Below are 26,103 nucleotides of genomic sequence, written 5' to 3' on the forward strand. Positions count from 1 at the left end.
TATAACATGGACCTGCACATCTCTGTCCTCCCACTTGCCCCTATCTGGCATTCAACAATGATCTCCACTTGAAAATCACACTCTCTTATTGCAGCTGGAAGCGATACACCTCTGAACCATATGCCCACCTCCCAAGCACAGCACCGAAGGATTCAGCAGAAAGATCTACAAAATATCCACTGCTTCCAAATGTTCCCATTAAATGGGCTGATAATAAGTAATGCCTCACCTCTCCCACCTAAAGTAGAAGGTGGGTGCCGGATGCATGGCAGCCTAACCTTTTGCCTACCATGTCTGCCACACAAACACCCCAAGTGGTGCAGAAGTGCTACCATTCGAAAACCCAAGACATTTGTGTCCCAGTCCATATGAATCACTTTGGTCCCCACATTACACAAAAGGACCCCTCATGTAGATTCAAGCAGTCAGGGTAATCTCACAGAAAACCAGTTGACAGGCAAGTTATAGCCTGAAGCTTTAAGTGCAACTAAAACCATAAGTCTCACAAGAAAAGGGTGGTGTCAGTTTGAAAGGGGAGGGTTAACCTTTTGTGAGCACCACTGTCAGCAACACAGAAAGATTTGTGTGGCTGATTCTTCACACTACATTCACTGAGACAGGAGACACTTTATACATATTCGCAGCCAACTTGAATTAGAACATTGGTCGTTTCTTCTCTGTACAGCACATCGTCTGGTTTCAGGTACCACATTATGTGAGCATATTCTTTGGCAGCTTGGCACCCAACATGTCTCTCTACAGGCATCTTATACAACATCTATGTCTTTTCATACACTGTGGACTTGATCCCATGGGATATTTCCTTTGTTCCAGATGATCTTGCAAACCTTGTGGCCAGATTGTCCTAGAACTTCCAGTATTCCTGTTGGAAGTTCTTTATCTTGGCCCTGCAATTGGCTGGTATGGCAGGCAACATTAAGGAAAGTGCTACAATCCGTGTGACACAGAGGATTGTCGGAGATAATGGAAACTCAGGTCTTTTGTTGAGTGTCCAAGGGGCCCCCATTGATGTTCACCCGCCTTACATTTTGGGATTCTGGGGCTGCCAAAAAGGGATGTGTAAGGCTGACCTGGGCATTGCTGAAAGAGGCAATGCGACCACTGCCCCCTATCTGGATGTTGACTGTGGTAGAATAGCTTGCCTTCAGAAGGCCTTTGTCCTGGGTTTCAGGCGAGTCCTCCCGGTATGGAGTGAAAAGCATTTCATCAGCTGACACATTCTTTATGGATTCTGGCACTGGGACACAGAGTGCCACATTATCCACAAGTAGCTTTCTCTCCTCTGGTCTGCCAACATCATCCTCTCTGTATTTGACAATGGTTGGAGAACTAGCACACCTTTCATCTGCTTTTTTCTGAAAGTTTAATTCTTCATGATTTTCATGATTTTCATGGCCTACGTACTTTGATCGAAGTTCACGAACATCTGGCCAGTGTATGCAAGTTAGCTCATGAGAGCTGAGACTACCACCCCCACTTCTTACCGGTGACTGGATGCCGGGACTCTGGCATGGTGGGCTACCCATTGATCCCATGGTTCCCCATATGACAGACTCATCTTCTCTTGCTCCCAGAGAAAGTCGTCCAGGACGCAGTGGGCTAATGCTTCTTTCCTTGAGGGCAGTCGAAGGAAGATTGCCTCCTCTTGTTCTCTTGTTGCTTTGAGGTAAACTGAATGGCCCTGTATTGGGGCTGATGGTTAGTGGTGACACTGGCATGGAAGTGCTCGGGCTTGTGCATGTAGGAGTTGAACTTGCAGATAAGGAAGGAGACCTCTCGGAGGAATTCATGCACAGTGGAGTGAATGCACACACTCTGGAACCTACAAATGAAGAGCGAGGTGGCTTTCCTCTTGTACAGCTGAAGTCTGGGGGAGGGGAACATATCCTCCTGCATACTGGAGAGGGAGACTGCACCCTCGAATTAGGCTCTGAAACAGTAGAAGAAGTGGGAGACCACCTAGGTTGGGGAATGGAAGGCATTCCGGATGTTTTTCCAGGAGATGGGCGTGGAAAAGCAATGACAACTGCTGAACCAGAGGGCAAACAGACAGTCTGCTCCGATGGCTTCAGGTCCACATGCACTGGATCTGGAAATCTTAGGTCTGAGGAATTTAGGCCTTGAGTGATTGGGTTGCATTGTCTCAGATCTGAGGTATGCTGGTAGGGTGAGCCTGTGTTTGAAGGTTCTGTGTATGAAAGGCTATGGTTGGAAGACCTCAAGTGTGATGGTTTTGGTTGAGAAAGCCTTGAGTCTGGCTGCTTTGGATCTGAATGTCTTTCATTTAAAGACTGCTGGTTAGATTCAGATGGTTGCACAGCTGAAAGAATCTGTTCTGATCGTCTCTGATGGCCTGATTCCCTGGGGTCAATTGACTTTGGGACTGAAGACCTTGTCTCTAGTGGTCTAGTGTCCAACTGTCTTTGGTGTGGATGTCTTGTGTCTGACTGCTTTGGGTCTAATGGATTTGGGTATACCACACTTGGATTCCATTCCAATTTGTTCTGTTCTAATGAATATGGCTCTAATTTCCTTAGGTCTAATGAGCTGTGGTCTGTTTGTGGGTCTGAAGGCCTTGGATTTGATGGTGTGAGATCTGATGACCTTGGTTCTAAATGTTTTTGATCTAATGATGTCCTTGGGTCTGATGCACTCCTGTCTGATGGCCTTGGGCCTAAAATCCACAAGTCTAGTAGACATGGGTCTGACTGCCTTCGACCTAATAAGTTTGAGCCTGATTTGGTTGAATCGGATAGTCTTGGGTCTGAAGCTGTTTGTTTTGACAGTCTTAGATTTGAGGGACTTGAGTCTGGTGTTTTTGGATCTGGTAGGTTTAGATTTGATGGCACAGGGTTTGACAGCTTGCGATCTGGCAACCATGAGCCTGTTGGTCGTGATTCTGATAGTGGTGGCGCTGACATCCACATGCCTGATGCACTCACATCAGGTGGCCTTGACTTTGATGGCTCAAAGTCTGATCGCTGTGGCTTTGCCGGTCCTGGGTCAGTCAGTTTCGGGTACGGCATTGCCAAATCTAAACACATGAAGTCTAACAACTGTGTGTCTGAAGGATTAGAGCATGATGGCCTTGAATTCGACATCCTCTGGTCAGGCAGCCATGAGTGTGAGGACCTCATCTCGAAGGGCCTAGGGTCTGAGGACTGCGTGCCTGACAGTCCCTGCTTTAATGACCTCAAGTCGGAGGCCCTCTGGTTTGGGGTTTTACATTCTGGAGCTCTTTGATCCACTGTCTTCAGCTGTGAGGTTATCACGTTTGGTGGCTTTGTGCTCAAAGGTATTATGCCTGATGCACCAGAAAACTTTTCTCTGGCACTGGTTAATGCTCCTGGACTACTACCAGGATGACAGAAAAAGGGTATGGATTGACAAGAGTTTTCTTTGGCATGGGTGAGAGAAAGTGAAGCAGATCGTTTTATTTTAACTCCCTCTTTTGCAAAGCCTGGTGACTTTGGTATGCTGAATGAATTAATTTTAACGGGAGATGGTGATCTGTATCCCCCCCGAAATGAAGAAGATGACAGCGGCCGGGAAATATGATGCGGAGGTGCTAGAACTGTCTCCCCAATTTCACAACTCTTTGATTTGGTCAGCACACTCTTTTGGGGAAGACTTTGGCCAATACAAGAAGCAGTAAGGTACTTTGATAAAGCAGCAGAACTGGAAAGTTTCTTTCGCACAAATGCAGGGGGGTGAATCCTTAGATTGGGACTGAAGGATACAGAGGAGTGTTCCACTGGGGAAAGAGGTGAGCTGTCTGGAGTGTCTGGAGGCCTGGAAAATACCAATGGTTTGTTCTTAGCCTTGGGTGCCTGCAATGTTGTTTCACAATCTGTAGTTTGCGGATAACAGGAACTATCTTTGGATGCAGAATATCCTGCTGACTGCAAACTTCCTCTGTCATTCAAGATCAGGGAAGTGGTCTCCTCAATCTGTATGTGTTCTGTGGGCTGGAGGTTGGCCACTGCAGCAATAGAAGCTTGCAATTGTTGAGGACTTTGACTGCTTAGGCATGGGAATTCTGCCTCTTGTGCTGGAGGATCAATTTCGACAGACCAGGGAGAGGAAGAGGAGTTTATCTCATGGTTTTCATTGTATGATATGTCCATGGCCTTGACATACTTAACATCTTTGTTAATATTGGTTGGTGCTTCAGGTTTCAGTTTAGAGTGTGGATAATCCTCAATTATTCCAGAGTTTGAATACAGTGTTGAATTTAGACTACTCTTTCCCATTTCTAGGGGAAGTGTGAATGAGATATTAAGTGTATCTGAAATCGCTGGTTGCTGTTCTGACTCCCAACTTAAAGTGGATGCTGGAGACAATACGTTAACAGGTACAGTAACTATTGATACACTGGCCGCTGTCTCAATTAAATTGGGTATTGAATTAGGTTCCTCACTAGCTCCTTGTGGAGATGCAAGATTTATTGTGCTGTTGTGCACAACTGAAGTAGTATTTACATCAGGATCAATATCTTCATTAGGGGTGGCAGATGGTAAAAAATCCCTTTCCTTGGGTGAAGTTGTAATCAATGATGCTACTTCGCTGTCATCTTCTACTTCAGTGACATCAGTTCTGGACACTGTAGTTTGAGCGGAACTTGGGGCTTCTGGTGGATGTTGCATCTGAGGCTCAATATTGTTCTTTTTTGATTCCAAACAGGAAAGTGATGTAATATCATTATTTGTTATAAATTGTGGTAACATAACAGTCTCATTGACAGAATCCGTGCTTAGTGGTAGGATCTTGGAACAATTGTTCAAATCACAAAGTTTCTCATTGACAACATCTTCTTGCTCTTCTACTCCCAATGGTGGTGACACACTCTCCACGTTTGCTGCGGGAATGTCTATGCATTTAAGGGATACATTTTGAAAAGTGTATTCAACCGGTTCAATAACACTGACCAGCTCTGTGGGAGTGATTTCCGATTGCTCATGTGGTTCAACCTTGGATACTAATTCCAGTGCCCTTGTATCAAAACTTAGGATTGGGGCGGTAATATCAGATCGATCTTGGAGTCTAGTTGGAGGTAAGGATTCTTGTGGCTCCAAAACATGCTCTTTCATTTGGAAAGGCATTGACGATATGTCCATGCATCCAATTTCAGATGTTAATTTTGTTGACTCTTGAATATTAGATAGGCTCTGTGAAAGCATTTTAGGAATTCCATTCAGTATATTTTCAGCTGATGTTACTTCTTGATTTGAATGCTGCACACAGTCAGTTATTTCTCCATTCACTGCATTTGATGTCATTGATGTTTCAAGTTCTGGATCTAAAGTTGAAATTTCAGGCACAAGTGAAATCAAACTTGTGAACTCATTTGGGGTGGAAAAGTAGTCCTCCTCCAAAGACTCAGCTAGGCCCTCAAGTGCCACTGGTGTTTCTTCTCGATGTAATGTGTCAGTATCAATCGATGCAGGAAATGGCTTCTGGTTGCTATTTTCAAGGTCATTGACACTCTCTTTCACAGCGGAAATGAGGGAACTGTTTTCTTGAATGCAGTTCAGATGCAGCAGTGATTCACGGATGAGTACATGGCCATAGACCTGTGGCTCAACTGAAACAAGAGAAAAAAACACTATCAATAATCTTTGAATATTTTGATTTACATTTTTATAATTTTAACAGTTTTAAGTAAAATGTTGTGTCTCTGTAACAAATGTTTTCAGCTTATACCTTTTATGGACTTCTTTGGTTATGTTAAAGTCCACAGTTTTCAATTTTAGAAAGATGATTTTCCATTCCAAGACCACCCATTAGATAGTGGAGTTAAACAAAGTGAATATATAGAATTCACACAACAAAAGTTGCTCACTGTATCAATTTATACCTGGGAATGGGTTGGAGAACAATATCTATCTTCAAGTGCCTACATTTAGTACCTAAAGAATAAACTTGTTTAATACCTATTTATTACAAGAAGGCTGATATATTGGCAATGTATAAGAAGAGGGCAAACACCATAAAGCTGTATGAAAGGTATTGAGCGCATTATGCCACATATGTAGCCCACCTAGAAAGAAAATAATCCATTGCTATGAATCAGCATGTATTTATATGTAATATGTAGGCCTCATTGAAGCAACATGTAGAGCTATGTTGAGATATCTATTAGATAGTAGTAGATTTGCATCATGAGGACAAGAGGCACCAGTAGGCTATTCGGTAGGTACCCAAATAGACTCATTGCACAGAGCCAATATTCATCTCTCTATACCTCAACTATGTACCCCAGACTTTATGGTCTTGCGTAGGGCACCCTCCACACTCATATACACATTTATCAGAATGCATACATCGGTCCAAATTATAGCCATTTTCCAGGCTGGAATCTCAGAGCTGCCCCAGAGAACCACTTTGTCCCTATGGTTAAATATCAAACTTGTGCTATATAGCTTTCGATTATATAATGTCCATGTCTTTCTCCCATATGCTATTCAGTAGTGAGTTCAGGCAGACACTTAAACCATCCCAAATCTCTTCAGTCGGAGCATAGTTCCACAGTGTGGAACAAGTTGCCCAACTGATCACATAATCGAAGACTGGTTGTCTTTGATTTCCTCATTAGTTTTAATCTAACAAGTGTGTGTGTAATGCACCCTAGCCACCCTAAATTTGGTGCTGATGGCCAACTCCATAAGATGTTGCAAAGCTTCTTCTAAACTGCATCCTCTATTTTCCCAAGATTAGCTTCCCATTTAGACTTCAGACCACTCAGCTCTCTAGAGTGTTATGAAGTGGACTTGTCTATGTCAATGACACTGCCTTTCTTGACAATACCGCCAGCATCATGCTGTGCTTCAGCGCTACACCACTGGAGACATGGGAGTCATTCTTCATATGGACTCTTAATGTGAGTCAAAAGCATGGGTATGGAAATACTTCAGAGTCTACCATACAAAGCTCGGTTTTTCGCCTCTTTGGGGCCCAAACCTCTAAAGCATGGAGATGCCGATCAGACCCTGGCTGACAAAATCCTTGTAGGTTCCTCAATTACCTTAGGGCAGAGGTCTTCAAACTTTTGGATCCCGGGACACCCCTGTCAACATTTTCATGCGTAAGGACCCCCTCCTGACAAAAATTTCTAAACCTCTAGGCAGGGCTACTGGAATTATGAGGCAGGTGAGGACAATATTATGCGACAGGCTTGACTAAATTGTGCGAGTAGAAAATGTAAATAATGTTCTGTGATGCTGCGTATTTTGAGATAGCATTGCTTTATTATTTTGAACATTTTTAAACACAGTAACACTGAGGAAAGATTTCACCCCATAAGTACCAGTTTATAACCAAAATACAGCAATTAACATCAGAAAGATGTCTAGTCAACCTTTGTAAAGGGCCTCCCACTCCACAGGAATACGCGCTGCCACATTAGAAGCTCACCTGGCCATGGCCGGGAGCAGCAAGGGTCCCTCCAAACCCTGGCGGTCTTGTGCAGAGTTAAGCAGTTTACCCATGCACCTTTCCTCTCACCCCCTTCCTTCCATCCCTCTCTTCTCTCCTCTCCCAACCCCGGATCCCTCTCTCACATTGCAGGCAGATGGTTATTAGCCCCAGGACACCCTTTGGTAACAGTAGAGCACTACAAATGTAAATAATAATAGGCAGAAGCAGGGAATCCACTAGACCGAACTTCGGAGGGCGGGGGGTTAACCGTCCCAGCCAGGGCTGGCCCTAGCACTGGTCACACACGGTGCAACAGTCTTTCCACCTTCTCCATGAATTCCCTCACTACCACTCACCAACAATACACCTCATCTCTCTATAGCACCTGACAAACATTTAATTTTTTTATAGCGCTACTCATAGTTTACTCACACTCAGTTCCGTGGTGTGCATGGTACATCTTCTTTGTACCAGGCACTTTAACCTTCTGCACTGTGTGGGTGACAAGAGTGCCCATGTGACTGCACGGTGAGCAATGCAACAGTGTGAGAGTAGGGTAAAAGGAGTGACTACAGGGTGAGTGAGGTGACCATATGAATTTGGGTTTGGCTATAAGTGCAGAGTGGGACAAATTAGTGCATGGTTAGTGATGGCCTTGTTTGAGTGAGATACCGATTGAGCAGTGAGGGGGGACAGGTGAGTGAAGTATCACATGAGTGCAGGGTGAGAAGTGTGCTCATGTGACTGCAGGGTGTGGTACAGAGTGAACAATGCAAGCACATTTTTAGTGCAGAGTGATCACTGTGAGAGCAGGGTGAGCGGGTGAATGTTGTGAGTGCATGGTGATCAGTGATGAGCGCATTGTGATCACTGTGAGTGCATTATGATCACTGTGAGTGCAGGGTGAGCGGGTGAATGTTGTGAGTGCATGGTGATCAGTGTGGGTGCATTGTGATCAGTGTGAATGCATTATGATCAATGTGAGTGCATGGTGATCAGTGTGAGTGCATTGTGATCACTGAGTGCAGGGTGAGCGGGTGAATGTTGTGAGTGAATGGTGATTGGTGTGAGTGCATGGTGATCAGTGTGAGTGCATGGTGATCAGTGTGAGTGCAGGGTGAGTGGGTGAATAGTGAGTGCATGGTGATCAGTGTTAGTGCATGGTTATCAGTGTGAGTGCATTGTGATCGCTATGAGTGCATGGCGATCGCTGTGAGTGAATGGCGATCTCTGTGAGTGCATGGCGATTGATGTGAGTGCATGGCGATTGCTGTGAGTGCATGGTGATCAGTGTGAGTGCATTGTGATCGGTGGGCGTGCAGAGCGAGCGTGAAAGTGAAGGTGAGAATGAGAAGTGAGTTGTCTGAAAGCAGGGTGCAGTCCCAGAAACTTGAAGCGTAGGATTTCAGATATAAGTTAAACTATTGCTATAATGGCATTAATAAGGGATCAATGGTGGAGGAAATAAATAATGTGCTGATCCTGCAACAAACTTCCAGACTTATGATTAGGGTTACCAGCTCATTTTTTTGATGGCCCAGAAATAAGCAGTCACCTAAAGCTGTATTGTTAGCACTTATCTGTGAATACTTAGAACAGCAAATATAAATAGAAAGCACTTTTAATTGTGTTCTAGGGATGCCTCAATGATAATTTGATAATTAAAAAAGAGAACAAAGACAGAAAAGTCACATAACTAATTAATACATACTTTTTTATTTATAACTATTTAGTGTCAAGAGCAGGTCTCTGCACAAAACTTTATAAATAAAAATACATGCTCTTTAAATAACACACAGCAGGCATGTTTCTTTTGGCAATCCAACTTTATATTCCTTGTCATTAAATGCATTCTCACACTACAGCAGTAAGTGTAAAAATACAAATGTAAGGAATAGGCAGAGTGGGGGCCCAGGGGGTACTGGAACAGTAAAAAAACTAAGCCTTGGTAACCAGTTAACAAAGGCATGTAAATATGCTAATGGTCTTTAAAGACCTGTGAAAAACTCGGGCGTGCTGGAGATAAGACTCCAGACACTGCCCAGCCGAGCACCCAGCAGCGCGAGCTGGACTGCAGCAGCCCGGGCTGAGACACAGGATGGGGAGGAGGAAAGCTGAAGCCCTGGAGGCCACGGCAGAAGTGTGACTGTGAATGCGCAACCCCCTTCACATCACTCCACGGCCCCCCTGGGGGTAGCGCCCCACAGTTTGAAGACCCCTGCCTTAGGGCCATATGTATCATTCCAAATTGTGATCGTAAATGCCGAAATTCTCAGAATTTCGGCATTTGCGATCGCAGTTAGGCTTAATGGTATGTACGAACACAAAACACCCTTGCAAAATAAGGAATTGCAAAATTTGCGATTCCTTATTTTGCGATTGCATTTAAGGAATCGCAAATTGCTATTCCTTAAATGCAATGTAAGAAGCACAGAAAAAGTGCCATTTGGCCTTAAGGAATCGCAAATTACCACCATTTTCTTTGAAAAATGTACTTTTTTGCATTTTTCAAAGTACCATGTGGCGCACATACATGCCCTTAGGGCATGTATGGGTGCCATATGTGCACACATTCACATTTCAAGGGTTGCAACAGGGTGTCCTTTTGACACCCTGGCACCCTTGAAATTGCATTTTCAATTTGCGATTCTCTAATTGAGAATTGCAAATTGAGAATGTCTTCCCAATTATTCCTATGGGCCTAGGCCCATAGGAATTAATGGGGAGGTATTCCTTAATTGCGAATTGCAATTTGCGATTCACAATTAAGGAACATGTAGGATTCGCAAAACTATTTGCAAATCCTACATACATAGCATTTTGCGATTCTCAAATAGCCATTCTCTAAAAATCGCTATTTGAGAATGGCAAAACCTAAGTTTCATACATATGGCCCTAAGTCTGCTGGTCACCCCCAGCTGGGTGAGGTCAGCCAACCAGCCCTCCAATATCAATTTTCCACAAATTCCCAGTAAGCACCAGCAGGTTCTTGTTGTGCTGGTCCCATGTAGTGCAGCTGGTCATCCATTGTGCATAATAAAGTAAAAATAAATCCATAAATTGTAAAAAATCCATTCCATGATGTAATATTTATGTTTGGTTATGTAGCGTGGTTCTCTCTCTCTCTCTCTCTCTCTCTCTCTCTCTTTTTAGTTTTATATAGCGCGGACAAGATCTTTGCAGATATCAGAGAGCTTTACACAGAAGGGGTACATGAGGGAGCATAGTCAAACAGGTAGTTCAGAGGAGCAAACAGTACAGTCATGAACATCAATAATACAAATAATACAGATAAGCAACGGGGTCAAATAAGTAGTACAGATTGGTACAAGTTCTTTAAAGGGTCCAAGATAATAATTCAGGTGTATTTTGCCATGAGGATAGCTTTTATTTCTTTCTTAAAGAGTGTAGTGGAGGAGATGAGCCTGGTTTCGGGAGGGAGTGAGTTCCAGATCCTGGGTGCCATTCCTGAGAAGGAGCATTTATAGGTTTTTTCCTTCGGGTATCTACGAGGTTTCAGCAGAAGATTGTTTGCGCCTCTGGTGTTTCTAGCGCCGCCAGAGATTGTCAGCTTCTGAGCGAGGTAGCCGGGAGAGTTCAGGTGTACCGCTTCGTGAGTCATGCAGGCGATTTTCAGATGTATTCTGGCTTCAAAAGGCAGCCAGTTCAGGGATTTCAAGTCAGGGGAGATACGAGAGTGCTTTTTTGACCCAGTGATGAGTCTCGCTGCAGCGTTTAGTGAGGCTCTTAGAGGTGCGGTAGTAGTTAGGGGGAGTCCGCAGAGGGCGACGCTGCCATATTCTATTCGAGGGATGACTAGTGCTTGTACTGCGGTTTGGAAGTCTTTGGCTGGGAGGAACGGTTTAAGTTTCCTCAGGGTGTTGATTTGGAAGTTCGCTCCCTTAGTTGCCTTGCTGATATGCTGCTGCATGTTGAGATTGGTGTCGAGGGTTATGCCTAAAGTTTTTGCTGAGTCCACTATGGTGGGCTGTACATTGAGTGCGGTTAGGTGTTTAAGCCAAGTTTGAGTGGTGGAGACCTTCGCTGGAGGTGAGATCAGAAGGAACTCTGTTTTCAGAGCATTGAGTTTGAGATGATTATCGGCAAGCCAGGACTGGGTGCTTCTGATCGTTGAGTTCAGGAGCAGAATGTCTTTGGGGGATTGTATTTTGAGATAAAGTTGGGTGTCATCGGCGTACATGTGAAAGTGTAAATTGGATGCCTGTAGCAAGGTGGTGAGAGGTTCCATAACTAGGTTGAACAGGGTTGGGGAAAGGGAGGATCCTTGGGGGACGCCCAGCGTTACAGGTATTGGTGAGGACATCGTGCTGTTGATTTTGAATTATTGCGACCTGTTGTGTAGAAAGGAAGTGAACCACTTGAGAACAGTTCCAGATAGACCCATTCTTGTGTTTAGTAGTTCAAGTAAATTCTCATGTTTAACGGTGTCGAATGCTGAAGAGAGATCAAGAAGGATGAGGAGGCAAGTGTCGTTTTGGTCAAGCATTTGAAGTGCGTCGTCAATTATGTGAGTCATAGCAGTTTCTGTGCTGTGTCCCGCTCGGAAGCCTGATTGATGAGGGTTGAGGGGATCAAACTGTTCAATGTGTTTAGTCAGTTGTAGTTGTGCGCATTTTTCCAGCAGTTTGGCCAGAGCGGGGATATTGGTGATGGGACGGTAATTGCTCAGGTCAGCGGGGTCAGCAGTAGGCTTCTTTAGTAAAGGTGTGACTTGTCCTACTTTGAGGGAGTCTGGTATAGTTCCTTGTTGAAGAGAGCTGTTGATAATTTTAGTCCAGAGTGGGAGAAGCACAGGGGTAAAGTCTTTTACAGCGTTAGCAGGAAGGGGGTCTGTGAGGTGATTGGATGGTTTCAATGTTCTCTCTCTCTCTCTCTCTCTCTCTCTCTCTCTCTCTCTCTCTCTCTCTCTCTCTCTCTCTCTCTCTCTCTCTCTCTCTCTCTCTCTCTCTCTCTCTCTCTCTCTCTCTCTCTCTCTCTCTCTATATATATATATATATATATATACATATGGGTTTATTATTATTTTTTTATAATGTGCGTGTATATATATAAATATATATATATATATATACGTAAATACATATTATATATATACAAGAGTACATAAGTGGGTTTGCTCAAATTGAAATTCACATCTATTGACCTTCTAAGTCCGAAAAAGGAGGATTTTTCTTTTACACGACACGCCGAAGAGAACGCTTACATTTCTGAGGCTACTGGACGTATCAAGGTCCGGCGAGCCGGTATTGACATTTAACTTAATCACAGCCACCATAAATTGCCGGGACTCCATTCCTATCGAACTTACACCGGAATCGGCACCATTGACCTCGTATCTTCATATGGGGAACATCATACAATTGTACGAACGCTTCAACGAGTCAACATACTATGCTTTGACATCCCAAAATCAAAAAGGCTTTTTTGATTCTCTACTTGTGAGCAAGCCTTGAAAAAGCCCTGTGGGCGAAACGCGCGTCGGCTGCTGCTGTGCCAACACACGTTTGATATGAAATAAAACACACAAGATCTGATTGGAGAGCGTACTTTTATTGGAGCGGAGTCGTGGGAAATTGATCTAATATTCTCTTATGGAAAAATTCCCCTGTGACAATATATATTTAAATTGGATTATAGAAATCATGATCAGGTGTGCTCGGGTGTAGTAGATATAACATATTATATATATACATATATATTTATTATATGTGTTTGTGTGTATATATATATGAGCAAGGCCGTCAGGCTGAAACGCGTTGGTGTTAGACTGGGCACTGAAATAAATCAGTGAAAAAGAAGTTGCTGTGTGCGGCGTCCTTTGTTCAAAAAATTGTCTTTTGGCCATTGGTCTGGCCCAACGTCAGCACCCGCTGTGGAGCGATCCTGTGTAAAGACCACATTGTGTGAAAATATATATATATATATATATATATATATATATATATATATATATATATATATATATATATATATATATATATATATATATACATATACACACCATTTCGGTTCCCAGACACCGGTTTCAGCAGCGCTCCATGTGGGTGCGATCTCCTGCGGCAGAACCACGCCGCTACTTATTAAACCACAAATCTTCCAGACAGAAAGCAAAATTGGGCCGCACTCCCGAAGTACTTCTGCAATTTTTATTGAATTTTTTCCTTAATTAGAAATGGCATATTAGTGACACTGATCAATGCGTTTCGATGTCTCCGGACACCTTGTTCACTCTGGGTAGTTTCCAAGTTTAGGTGTAGGGCAGATCCTTTAAATCAAGCACCCTACAACCCTACTGAATCTGCTCACCTCAAATGTCTAGCAGAGTTTCTAAGCATAGGATTAGCACAGTGCCATCCACTCCGATCTAGAGAGTGACAAAAGCCTTTTAAAACTCTGGGAACATTACTACAGATATGGATTGGTAAAATATCATCCAAGCCAATCTGGAATTAATAAACGCATCTCCTGACATATATATTTTGCTGATAAATTATGCAAAAAAGGAAGCAGAGAGCCCTGTGTCATTTCCAAAGCTGTAATACTATTCAGCAAATTCTGCGAAGACTGTGTACAAATTGTGCTTTTGGAATTTACCTTTATTCCTCTACACATATATAGCTAGATATGTAACATACTGAGAGCTATTCTAATGCAAAGCCAAGGATGCCCGGGGGCCTAAGGCCCCCCTGAAGCACCCCTAAAAAACATAAATGTGCACATGTAAAGCATGTGCGCTACATGGCACTTTGAAAATTGTTGTTTTGTGCATTTTTCAAAGTTTGCACATGGTTACCTTCAACTTGAAGTTGATGACAATAGCGCTTACGAAATGCACAGTTCGCATTTAGGAAAGGCTTCTTACATGTGCATTAGGGATACGCAAATTGCAATTGTCTGTTTGCATTTGCAATTAAGGTTATAGCTAAAAACTGCGATGGCCTAAATTGGGAATCCCAAAGCCTTTCATGCATTCTGAAAGGCTATTTTGCATTAGCAAACAGGCGGCGTATTTAGCGATTTGCACCGTTTGCGAATCAAAATACTTTGATGCATGTGGCCCTGAGTTAATAAATGGCAGTCTTGCCTCTTTATGACATATACTGAGACATACGAAAATCACAATGTTCCTTAATCTCGGTTTATTAAACAGTATTTGTTATGAAATAGAAAGAAAGGGTGATATTAAAAGGAAACTTAAATAGAAAGAGCAATAAAGTTGCCATGTTAGTAGTATCAAGAAATCTCAAACGCTTAGTAAGAGATGATGCACTTTATTGCTCATCACTGTGCTTTGCATATGTTAGCACAAATTCAAAGACAGGCAGCAGCCCGCTTCTCTGCTGATGATAAAGCAAGAGGCCCATGCCCATGACTCTCTGGAAAGTGAGCCTTAATACCTGACATACAAAAGTCCTATTTACCAATGGTTGAAGGACATCAGCAGATGAGAGCGGGCTTCCACTGGGCTAGCCCATCATCAGGCAAACTCTGCCCAGCTCCTGGTGGTCATGCTTCTCATCAAATCTTCCCAATTTGGAGAAAATTTCAGGAGGATCTTAACATTCATCTATAACACCTCTGGTATACAATCAGAACGTTTTTTTGTGCACCCATATACAATAGGAAACTAAGATTCAGAGGAGGGAGCATGCAAATTTAAACAAAAAGTTCTCATAAAGTGGAGGGTGCTATTTGGGGAACCACCAATTTTAAGATTTGGTACCCTCATTTGAACAGTCTAATTTTCCAGATTTAAATTCAAAGCCCTTTTAATATATGCAGTACTGAGACAATCGGAAGTCTAACGAGCACATATAGCCTTGCCTAGTTATACAGCATCGTTAAGTAGAGATGAAGTAAACCCCAATAACAGCTGATTGGCAAATAGTCAGGAGGGAGTGCCAACTTTTCGCTGTACAGAGCACAGCAAGCACTATTTTGCGCCCTTGTACCAAGCATGATATGGAAAAGTGTGCACGTTTCGTAGACACATCCATTAAGTTTTGAGCATCACTTGTAGAAAGTGAAGCAGCGACTTCTACAATGGGAAACAACCTTTACAACAAGGCTTGAATCATGTGTGCCGTTTCGCCACAAACGGAACCACGCTTACCAACCACACATATGTGTGGTTAGGCCAGTGCGCATTCTAGAAGTACGGATAGGCGATGAGAGGACAGGAACGATCAATAGAGAAAGCTCCGGGACAAAAACTGGTAAGTGAGGCTGGGACCAGATTTTAGGGGGTGGGGGTAGATTTTAGGGCTGGGGGCTGGTTTTAGGGCTCAGAGGGGTCGGGTCATTTTTAGGGCTGGGGGCCGGGTTTTAGGGCTCAGGGTGGGGTGCAGAGTAGTTTTCAGGGGTGGTGCTTAGTTTTTAGAGCTCAGGGCAAGGGTTTTGGGGTAGTTTGTAGGGCTGGGGGAAGCGATTTAGGGCTCAGGGCGGGGCCGGTTGTGGCGGGTAGTTTTTAGGACTTGAGGCCGAGATTTAGGGCTCAGGATGGGGAGCTGGATTTGGGGTAATTTTTAGAATGTGGGGAGAGTTGTAGGGCTCAGGGCGGGGGGCTGAAGTCGGGGTAGATTTTAGGACTTAGGGCCGAGTTTTAGGACTCATGGCTGGACGCCTGTGTCGAAGTAGCATTTTGGGCTGGGGACCGGGTTTTAGGGCTCATGGAGGGAAGGCAGGTAGTTTTTAGGCAGGGGTGGGTAGATAGAAGGGATGGGCCGGGTTTTAGGATTCAGGGCGGGGGGGCTGGGGTGTGATCTTCACCACCCATATCGCTTTACCAATCATGCCTTTACAACGAAATTGTGTGGTAAAGTCATGTGTATTCAATTCAATTCAATTCAATTTTATTTATTATGTTTTGGCTCTCAAAAGAGGGCCACATAAAATATACAGAATTTAACACACAACAATTACAACGCAACAGTTACATTGCACAAAAAAGCAGCAAAAGAAAGAAAGAGAGAAAAAAAAAAAGAAGAAAAAAATATATATATCCTTAAAACATCCTAAGGTAAATACGAGACTGACATATAAATCAAAAACTACAAAAGTCGGACGGTCAAGATACATCTCCAGAGACATATTAATAAATAGCTAAAAACCCTTTAAAAAAGTTAAAAATATGGAAGCAGAACATTTCATTGGGAGGGCAATAAAGTGCAAACAGGAAATCGTTCAAAGTGACAATGCCAAGATCTAGACAGATAACTTTTAACCATCTAAAGCGCAATTTACGGAGCGCGGGGCAAATCAGCAACACATGCATACAGTCCTGGATATTTACTTTACAAAAATTACACAAAGGAGAGGAGCCATACCATTTAGATAACAGTCGGTTTAACGGTAATAATAACGGTAATAATAAAAAATAAAGTCATGTGTAGTTAAGGAAAGTGTGGTTAAGATCCATTTGTTGTTGGGGCCTCGTTGTTGAGGCATGCATGGTTTATCCATGTGTGCTTCTGTCATACAGCCTTCTACAATGAGAAGAAGGCTGCCTCATCAAAGGGAGAGTGAAGACATAGGTAAGAGAGGTCTAAATACATTTCATAGCTTTATCAAAATGATGCAGCGAGGGTAGAGATTGACACCAGACTTTCCACATACAATACATTCATGCACAATGACTCCAAAGGCAATACATCGACATAGTCAGTGATAAACCTGAAAATTTGGCACGGATTGGGGTTCCTGGATTTTCTCAGGGCAATGATGATCGCTAATGGTGGCCTAGCTTCTTATCAGAAATGAGAGTGCATCTATCATCCTTAACAGAGCTGTGGTATTCCTATTGTGTCATTGAGAATGAGAGTGGCCTACCTTGCACTTAAAGATCGCAGGATAGAAAACACTTGCAGGTTGATGGCTGTAGCCACCAGTAGCAGCTGCCACCACAGTAATGATGTTGGCCTGGGTAGCATTTGTGTTGGGGTTTAAAAATAAATTTAAATAACATAAAAAGAGTTACCTGCTGCTCACCTTCACGATGACAGCTGCCTTGTTGCTCCTCTCATCCCGAAAGTGGATGGGCTTCACTGCATAGGCTCCCCACCCAATCCAGATGCTGCGCTCATGCTATACCTAGGGAGCCTGCAGCTTTTCTCCAATCTGGCTGTACAATAAAGCTGTGGGAGGAGAAACCTAAGTGTGCATGTCTGTTTGGTCGGCCTAAGATGGCTGGCCAAACTGACATGCGCACTTATAAGTGCCTACCTCTCCTCCCTACTGCTGATGGGATGATTGTCAGCATGGCCCTGCTTCCTTCCTAACCACGGCTTGGCTACCCTGCTCTCTTATAACCCCCTTGCAGAATAGCAGTGAAATTAGTCTATGATGTGAGTAGAATAACATTTTGTATTGAGGCATCTTTGGAAAATATACCCTTACTGGAGGAATAATCTGGGCAGTTTTACTGTCTCTAGGGATTCAATAAATTCCAATGTCAAAGTGCAATGAACATCAACACGCTTGCTGTGCCCATTGTTTTATTTTACCAAACATGTAATAAAATGTCCTTATCAAAGAAGAGCTCACCCACCTGATAAATGATTCCCAGTCTGCTTCCCTTCTGGGAGTCTGGGCAGATTTCCAGCTGCTCCTCTTTTCTTCTGCCCACGGCCTCGAGAGTCCCAGCTCCTCTTCTGCGTCTTCATCTTGCAGATCTTTTCACTGTACATCTTTGCCAAGAATTGCACTTTGTTGATAATCTTCTCCGAGTTCTGCACTAGGCAGCTGTCCCCTTCTTCACTGATGCCCAAGCTTGAGAGTCCAACAGCTGGGCAGCAGGATGAATGGCTGCTATTACAAGGGCCATCCTTGGATGGTGAGCCTGGAATGGTATCTTGAGCGATGACCAATGTGCTTTCAGTTACATCGGTTGTCTGCTGGATACTGGAGCTGTCTAGTTCATCTATAGTCCCATCTTTTGGAGGGTGCCCTTTAGGCGAGGCAGTTTTAGGAGCGTCAAGGTCTGATTCCTCCACAATGATTAGCTCATCATGCAACTGGCTATCCTGCTGGAACTCTGAAGATCTCCCACCCCCCTTTCCCCTTTTGGGGACACTACAACATTTCTGTGTCCTGCCTATGATTTGTTCCTTCTCTTTCCACTCTTTCCGGATGTCAGCACAAGACCTGTATTCTTCAAGCTCCTGCGTGCTGTTGAAGGTGTGGTTGGGAGCCTCCGGGTCAGACAGCAATACATCATGGGGCTTTTCCTCATCGATCGGTGAGGACATCCTATTGGAGTGGCACATCTTTGCGTTGTGGTAAGAGAAACATACTGCTGCGGGTGGTAGAGAACAGTCTTCCCCACGCTGGCACCTGCCTACTTCTCTGTCTTTGCGGTTCTCTTGCTGCAGAAGGTAATTGAACCTCAGGATTGAATCCTTCACCACTCCGGTGGGAACATAGGAGATGCTCTCTTTCTTGTCCAGATACAGACTGCTGGTGTCAGCTGTTTCATAATAATGTTTTATTTTTTCAATTAGCAACCTGTCATCTGGGGTCAGGGTGGAATCCCTCTTTGATTGAGGCACTTGGCTATGCTTTTCTACTGAACTACTTTTAGGTAATTCTTCGCCTTGCAACCAGCAGGACTGACTCTGAACTACCATTGCTGGCTGTTGTATACAATTATTGTCTACATCACCAGGTGGCGAAGGATCTTGAATTACGTCAGCACAACTAGAGTCGACTGCACAGTGCTCTGTTTCAATCTCAACATTTGGTGGCTCTTGCTTGCTGATGGGGAAGACGTCTTCATCTCCAGGATCTACAAGGTCTTCGGTTTCATCCTGACCGAGATCCTCCAGAACTTGCAGTGGAGATGGGCCACTCTCCTGCCGGTGTTCTTCTTCTTCGGAAGACTCGCTTATGGATGGATGACTACATGCTGGGAGTGTGGCAGAGACTTCTTCCAAGGCTTTGTTTTCAGAGTCTTCAACCAGGGACCCGTCTGTTGTCTCCAAAGCTTGATTGTGGACCTCCTGCAATTCTTCCTGGAAAGTCTCTGATTCTGTGAGCTCCTCACGCTCATCTGGAGTTTCCTGGCAGGGAGGTTCGAAGATTGGCAGATCCTGCAGCCAAATAAACAAGCACAGGGTAAGTCACAGATTAACAGCTGTGGAATGGGCTGTTTTTTGAAACGTCAGGAAAGGGAAAAAAATTATTTTGTCACTACATAAAATTTGAGATTCACGTTTAATAATGAAAGTCAATGATCTGCTCCCTAGAGACAGCCAGGTCATGTGTGTTTTGGATCTGTCATGGAGGATGTGGAAGTGGTGAGATATGAAAAAGGCACTGGTAGGGAGGAAAAGGGAGCACATTTGCATGTTTCTTTTAGAAATCTATGGGGTTTATTTAGGCTTTGAAGGGTAAATGTTCAGACCTTTAATTCCATCAGACCAATGGAGGATATCAAATACTATATAAAGATTAGTGTCATAGCACTCTAGCTCGGCAATTACACCATATCTAGGTAGTACATCAGAATTGTCAACATGGCATGTGGATAATGGAAATGTATCCCCCTATCAAGATTATATTTTTTATATGTCCCCCCAAAAAAAGCATCCTTCAGAAGCAGGATTTTTCAAGTAACCCAAGCACGCCAAGGTTTAAATGACAGGTAGGCATGGAAGTGGCACCACTAAAAATGGTGGCGGACAGGCAAGCTTAAATTAGGATTCAAATCCAACCAAATGTTTATGCTTGCTGTAATTCCGACATGGCATTTCCAATGGCAGAGTTGTCAGTGGCTCTCTTATCGAGAGAGAGTGTCACTGTAACCCGTCTTCTTTAATAGTGCAAGAGAATGAAGGTGGGAGGGGAATTACTGCTCTTTTGTCAGAATTACGCCTCTTCTCTACATGATTTCCTAAATCTGTACCATTTTCTGGCTTGACAAGGTTGATAGGAAGGTTCTTTTTCACGAGAGAGAGAGAGAGAGAGAGAGAAGAGAGAGAGAGAGAGAGAGAGAGAGAGAGAGAGAGAGAGAGAGAGAGAGAGAGAGAGAGAGAGAGAGAATCCTTCCTGCTTCATGTTGTGAAATGTTACTGTGTTGTCTGGTCGTTCAACATTTTTGCTGTGCAAAAATGTCTTGAATGATCCAAGTACTAGCACAGCAATTCTTTGCACTGGATTACTCATGTGAACTTTATTTCTTATACACACTTTGCAATTATCCCTAAACCATCCTTGTCTCCAAGTGTACATCCTGCTCTGAGGAAAGTGTCCATTTCTACAGTCATCTTCAGGGCAGTTAAAGATCTCTTTGCTTTAAGGGTGAGGGACATGTTGCCAACTCCCTCACATTTCAACAATGCCCTATTTGATGCTTTTAATCATAGTTTTCCCTCTTCGCTTGTACCACTGTTGAGGTCTGCTTTGTACTGCCTGGCCTTTAAATCTCTTTCTTTTCAACACATTGTGAGAGATGAACAATTTCAGAGACTGCTCCACGAGCGTCTGTGTTGCACTTCGCCTCCTCCATTACTCCTGCTACAGAACTTTGCAATATTAGCTCTTCTGTATGGTCAAGCCCTCATGCTCAGAGGGAATTCAAATATCCACCATGTCACTCTTGCTGACACCTGGAATCACAGAATACTTTTCTTACATTAAATTATCTATGGATCTGATGGGTGTTCCTTGCGTTGGCTACCCCATCTTTCTCATGGGACAGTACTAACCCAATCCGGCTCCTGCCCATAACTCGGTCTCGACACATGGTCTTTTTAAGAATTGTTCTGTGGACCATGCCAGTGGCTCTAGCTTCTTGGTTTAATTAGCCTGCCTAGCTGCATCATGTAAAGTTGTGAAGTGCAGCTTGTGGTGTAGTGCAGCCATCACATTTCTATTATGAAGGGTCTGGCACCGGCCACATTTTATTATGGGTGGCTGTCACTTGCTGGTGGTTCCAGGCCCAGGGTCAACCGGATTGCACCCTCTCGATGAGCAGCATTTCATCCTTTCCAGCATGACTGTTTGCCAGAACACAAAGGTACCTCAACCCTTCTAGGGGGTTAAATAGGCAGGACCCCATTTCACATCTTTGCTTGCTTTCCTATGTGGAAAAGGCATGGCTGCTTATTTAGGTCAACCACAAAAATATTTAGTGGTGGGTAAGCAATGTCTCTCCACTCTAAAGGGTAAAACCTTAATTTAAGAGTTAAGAAAATATACAGAGGGTCAGGAATAAGCCAGCTTTCTGTTCTCTCTCTCGAGCCTTGTGCTAATCTCTCTCTGTCCTGATACCAGGTCTGAAAAGAAACAGCCAGTATTCCTAATAAATACTACTACTAGTAGCAGAGATTCCTGCTGAATGCTACTACTCGTGGATGTAACACCACCACTAATGGATTTTTAGCAGCAATCATTCCTGACAAATACTACTACTAACGGATTCTTATTAGCAAGTATTTCTGATGAACACTTTTACTAATGGATGTAATACTATTATTAAAGATTCCTATTGGCAAGTATTTCTGGTGAATCCTACTAATCGTGGATTGAATACTACTACCAATGGATTCCTGCTAGTAAGTATTCCTGATGAACAGTACTCCTAATGGATGGAATACTACCACTAATACTTATGGATTTATAGTAGCAAGCATTCCTGACAAATACTACTACTAATGGATTCCTACTAGCAAGTAAACCTGATGAGCACTATTACTAATAGATGGAATACTACTACAAAAGCATTCCTGGTAGCAAGTATTTCTGGTGAACACTACTAATCAAGGAATAAATATTACGACTAGTGGATTCCTACTAGCAAGTAATCCTGATGAACACTACTACTAATGGATGGAATACAACTACAAAAGCATTCCTGGTAGTAAGTATTTCTGGTGAACACTACTTATCAAGGAATTAATATTACGAGTAATGGATTCCTACTAGCAAGTAATCCTGATGAACACTACAACTAATGGATGGAATACTACTACAAAAGCATTCCTGGTAGCAAGTATTTCTGGTGAACACTACTAATCAAGGAATAAATATTATGACTAATGCATTCCTACTAGCATTCCCGATGAACAATCCTTATGGAAGAATACTACTACTAAATTGTTTTAGTAGCAAACATTCCTAACAAATACTACTACTCATGGATTCCTTAACAATCTATACAAATTTCGTAATTTTGTGGAAAACAACATTATGAGCAGCACCAAGAATCCAGTGCTTTGGTTTTTCACACCGACATGAGTCATAGTAAATTTTTTAAGATAAGCATTTATGATTTCAGGTTTGCCTTGCCGTGCTTATGATGTACAGTGTAACAAGTCTCAGGAAGTAAAGAGAATCAAACCCTTGTTCAGGATTGACATTGTTCAATCCTGGCACATGTTGTTTTTACCTTTTCTTGTAGCAGATTGATGCATTTGAAATCTATTTCCAGGTTCGGTGTGGGATGTCTACAGGATATTTTTTAGACTGAAAACATTACTCCTCTCCTCCCACTAGTGATACCATATGGGGCACCACTTCTTCTACTATTCAACTAAGTCTACTGTTATCCTGTCTTGTTGAGAAGTGAACTCCATATCCCTTAGGCTAAGGGCCCGACTATGAGTTTGGCCGTGCGGGAGCAGACTGCCACGCCGGTGTTCCGCTCCCGGACTGCCAAACAGATGGTTGCACTGCCTACCAGATTACAAATTTCCATGTATCTGGTGGGCTATTGTTGGTGGTCCCACGGTGGTGCCTCTGAAAATGGGCACTGCAATAGGAACACCAAAAACAGCTTCTGCATGGCATGTACTGTAAAGCCCATGGTGTGCAGAAACTGGTGTGCATGCATTCCCATGCAAATGGGCAACAAAGGGCCCAGTTTCAGGACCGCTAGCACTTTTCATGAGGGAAAGGTCTCTAAGGCACCGCCTGCGGTCCTGAAACCACCAGCATATTACTGAGGCCGTGACCGCTGCACCACTGCCAGGGAACTGTGGTTTCCTGGCGGGTGTGGCGGTGCAATGGTGGTCCGACCTCCCAACTTGTAATGTGGCAGTTGGTCTGCTAGTGCGGCTGTGGCTGGACTGCCACCGCCACGCCCCTGCCAGACTCGTAATTAGGCCGTGAGTGCCACATTCAAATGAGTGGTCAGTCTTATGTAGCCATTACTCTTTCTGAAGCATTTAACGTGTTACTGATTTATCATTTAATAATGATTCTCTGTGAACCTCATGCCTTTCTGCTCCCTTCTGTGAGGCCATGTGACCACTGCCCTTATGTGACATCTTAAAACTGCATAGAACAAGCCACAATTCACTGTACTCTAGAAAATACCCACATTTGTAAAATTAATTCATTTTCTTCGCTGTCATTCTCTATTCTGATTCTATGTAGCATATCTTTACAAGATGACTGCGTAAGGTCTTGGTAATTAAAAAGGTATCAATCACTTAAGTTTTTATTTTGGGCAGGACGATCGCCTTATCCATGAATGACTCTTGAGTATATTATTTGTATTAATCAGGCTAGCAGCACAGCAACCCATACCCACTGCTGTGTAGATCAGTCACTGGATACCGTGCTACGGTAATTCACTATTTTGGCGACATTCTTCCTGTTCTTCATTAGGTAGAAATTCAATTCGAGTAGAGTTTCTCACAAAGCTACTTCACTTGATAAGAAGAGATTTCACAAATCATTTATCTACATGTTTTATTTTCTTATTTCCCTTTGAGTTAATTTCCCAGCAGTTGAGCTAGGGAGAACAGACCTTTTTAGGTTTGTGGGTGCAATCACTAAAATATGCTCTTTTGCTTAAATTAGTTTGGGGTCTTTTCAGGACCGCAACCACCTAGCAGTGTGGGGGTTGTTCTTTTATACTTGCTGTTTATAGTGAAGCCTATACTAAACTTTTGCCACAAACTGACTAGGTCAATTCTCTCTTCATGAAGATCTTGAGGTTTTTGCACTTTATGTACAGGGTTAGGTTTGGGTGATTTTATTTGTTCATGCCGCACTAAAGTGAATACTGTGGCAATCCAATTTTTTTACTGATTTGCCTCTGCCTACCACAGATGAAAAACAAGAGAGGAGGCAGCCAGCGACCAACCTGCACACAAATGGCAAACTTAGTTTGTGCAATGATGGATAGTTTGTACAGTGTGTGTGGTTCACGTGGTTCTCCATGGACCATATTTATCTAGCCAGGAAGAATCCCACAAACTGCATGAGCCACACGAAACGCCTGGAATCTTTTTGTTTGTCTAGTTCACGTGCAGAGTGGATTCGGGTGGTAATTGTATATTCCAATTTTGATCCGAAAACAGGGTGATAACGAAATGGCAGATTTTAACTGTTGGACAATTCAGCAGACTGTTGTGCCCCTCTCTACGGAAGAGAGGGCTGTTCCTTCTTTTCCCTACATGGAAAACATTGTTTGCCTAATGGGAAAAGTAGATTCTTTGAGTACAGGGATACGAGGAGTTGAAGGAATTGGAAATTGATCTCGAGTGCAGAATATGTTGTAATGAAGGATACTTCTACATAAGATACGATTGAGAAGTCTGTCTTTGATTAGCACTCACTAGACTACCCAAATGGATTATGTTTTCTTTGCCAAATATCGATTTTTTTATCATTGAAAACGACTCTGAGATTCCTTAAAGCAAAGTTTGTCCGACTATGAGGTCTATGGCGTCAAAAGAGGTGAATAGTACTTTGAAACTGATGTCACGAATAATGGTGCTAAATTTGGGACAATGTTTTAATAAGGATAATAAGCTTTGTTCGGGAGAGCACGTTAAACAGTTTCAGAGGCACAGGAACATTTGTCATAACCTCAGTTTGGGAATTAGAAAAGCGCGCTTCTCTGTCCAGGGAGAATTGTTCTGTTTCAGAGTCATCATTATGATCATCTGCAAATTTGGATTTGGTAAATCTGTCTTCATTGGCGCCCACTGCCAACACCCTTATCTTAGTCCCGATGCTCCAAGGAAAATAGACATACTTCCTGAACCTAAGACTGACTGTTTTGATTGCTGTCATTCTCTTCCGGGTTCTGTCAGATTCATCAATTAAACAAAATCTGTTTGGAAAATTGAGGTAACACTATTTGCTTAGCGGGAAACAATTATTCCCCATCACAGCCAATCAAAAGCTGAAACCACCTACAGAATTCACAAAAAATGCTTTCAAATGTGTTTATGATGCGGACTGCCCTCTGTGAAATACATTTTTGCCTCTACTGCAGCAAATACATTTTCCATCTCTTTTGGTTTAAAACCTGTAAAGTTCAGCGATTGTTTGTGGTCCTGACCCCAAACGCAATGATCAAAAGAGAAATGAGAAAATGATGGCAAATCGAAGTTCATTATAGCATTTTTGCTGATGTCACTAACAAGCCGGTTCCTATATGGTTACCCTTTGAAATTAATTTCTATGCTCTGAGACAATTTCCAAAATGTCAGGATTATGCATGTCAGTTGAATCTATGACAGATTCATGCAGAACTACTTTAAACTCACACAATTATAACATGCACTCCTCAGGTAATTATCTCGGGTCGGTATCCCTAGGGTAGGAAGGGGCAAGTGTTGAGATTTTTGGGTGGTGGCTTTCGTCCTTTGGACTTGGGTTGGTGTATGTGCCCAGGCAGGTGTAAGATCT

General features: G+C 43.1%; 1 protein-coding gene across 2 annotated transcripts in view; it reads right to left on the reverse strand.

Annotated features, from left to right (window-relative positions):
• Window positions 1-858: 858 nt before the first annotated feature.
• LOC147692685 (uncharacterized) overlaps window positions 859-26,103 on the reverse strand; it is a 430,724-nt gene continuing 405,479 nt past the window's right edge. For both annotated transcript variants that reach the window (XM_086938862.1, XM_086938863.1), the window contains 2 exons: window positions 18,005-19,544; window positions 859-5,605 (listed from right to left, as the gene is read on the reverse strand). In XM_086938862.1, the coding sequence (XP_086794988.1) occupies window positions 993-5,605; window positions 18,005-19,544 (6,153 nt within the window). In that variant the 3' untranslated portion in view covers window positions 859-992. The remainder of the gene's footprint in view (window positions 5,606-18,004; window positions 19,545-26,103) is intronic.

Source organism: Lissotriton vulgaris, chromosome 9 (assembly GCF_964263255.1).
Source record: "Lissotriton vulgaris chromosome 9, aLisVul1.2, whole genome shotgun sequence".
NCBI lineage: Eukaryota > Metazoa > Chordata > Amphibia > Caudata > Salamandridae > Lissotriton > Lissotriton vulgaris.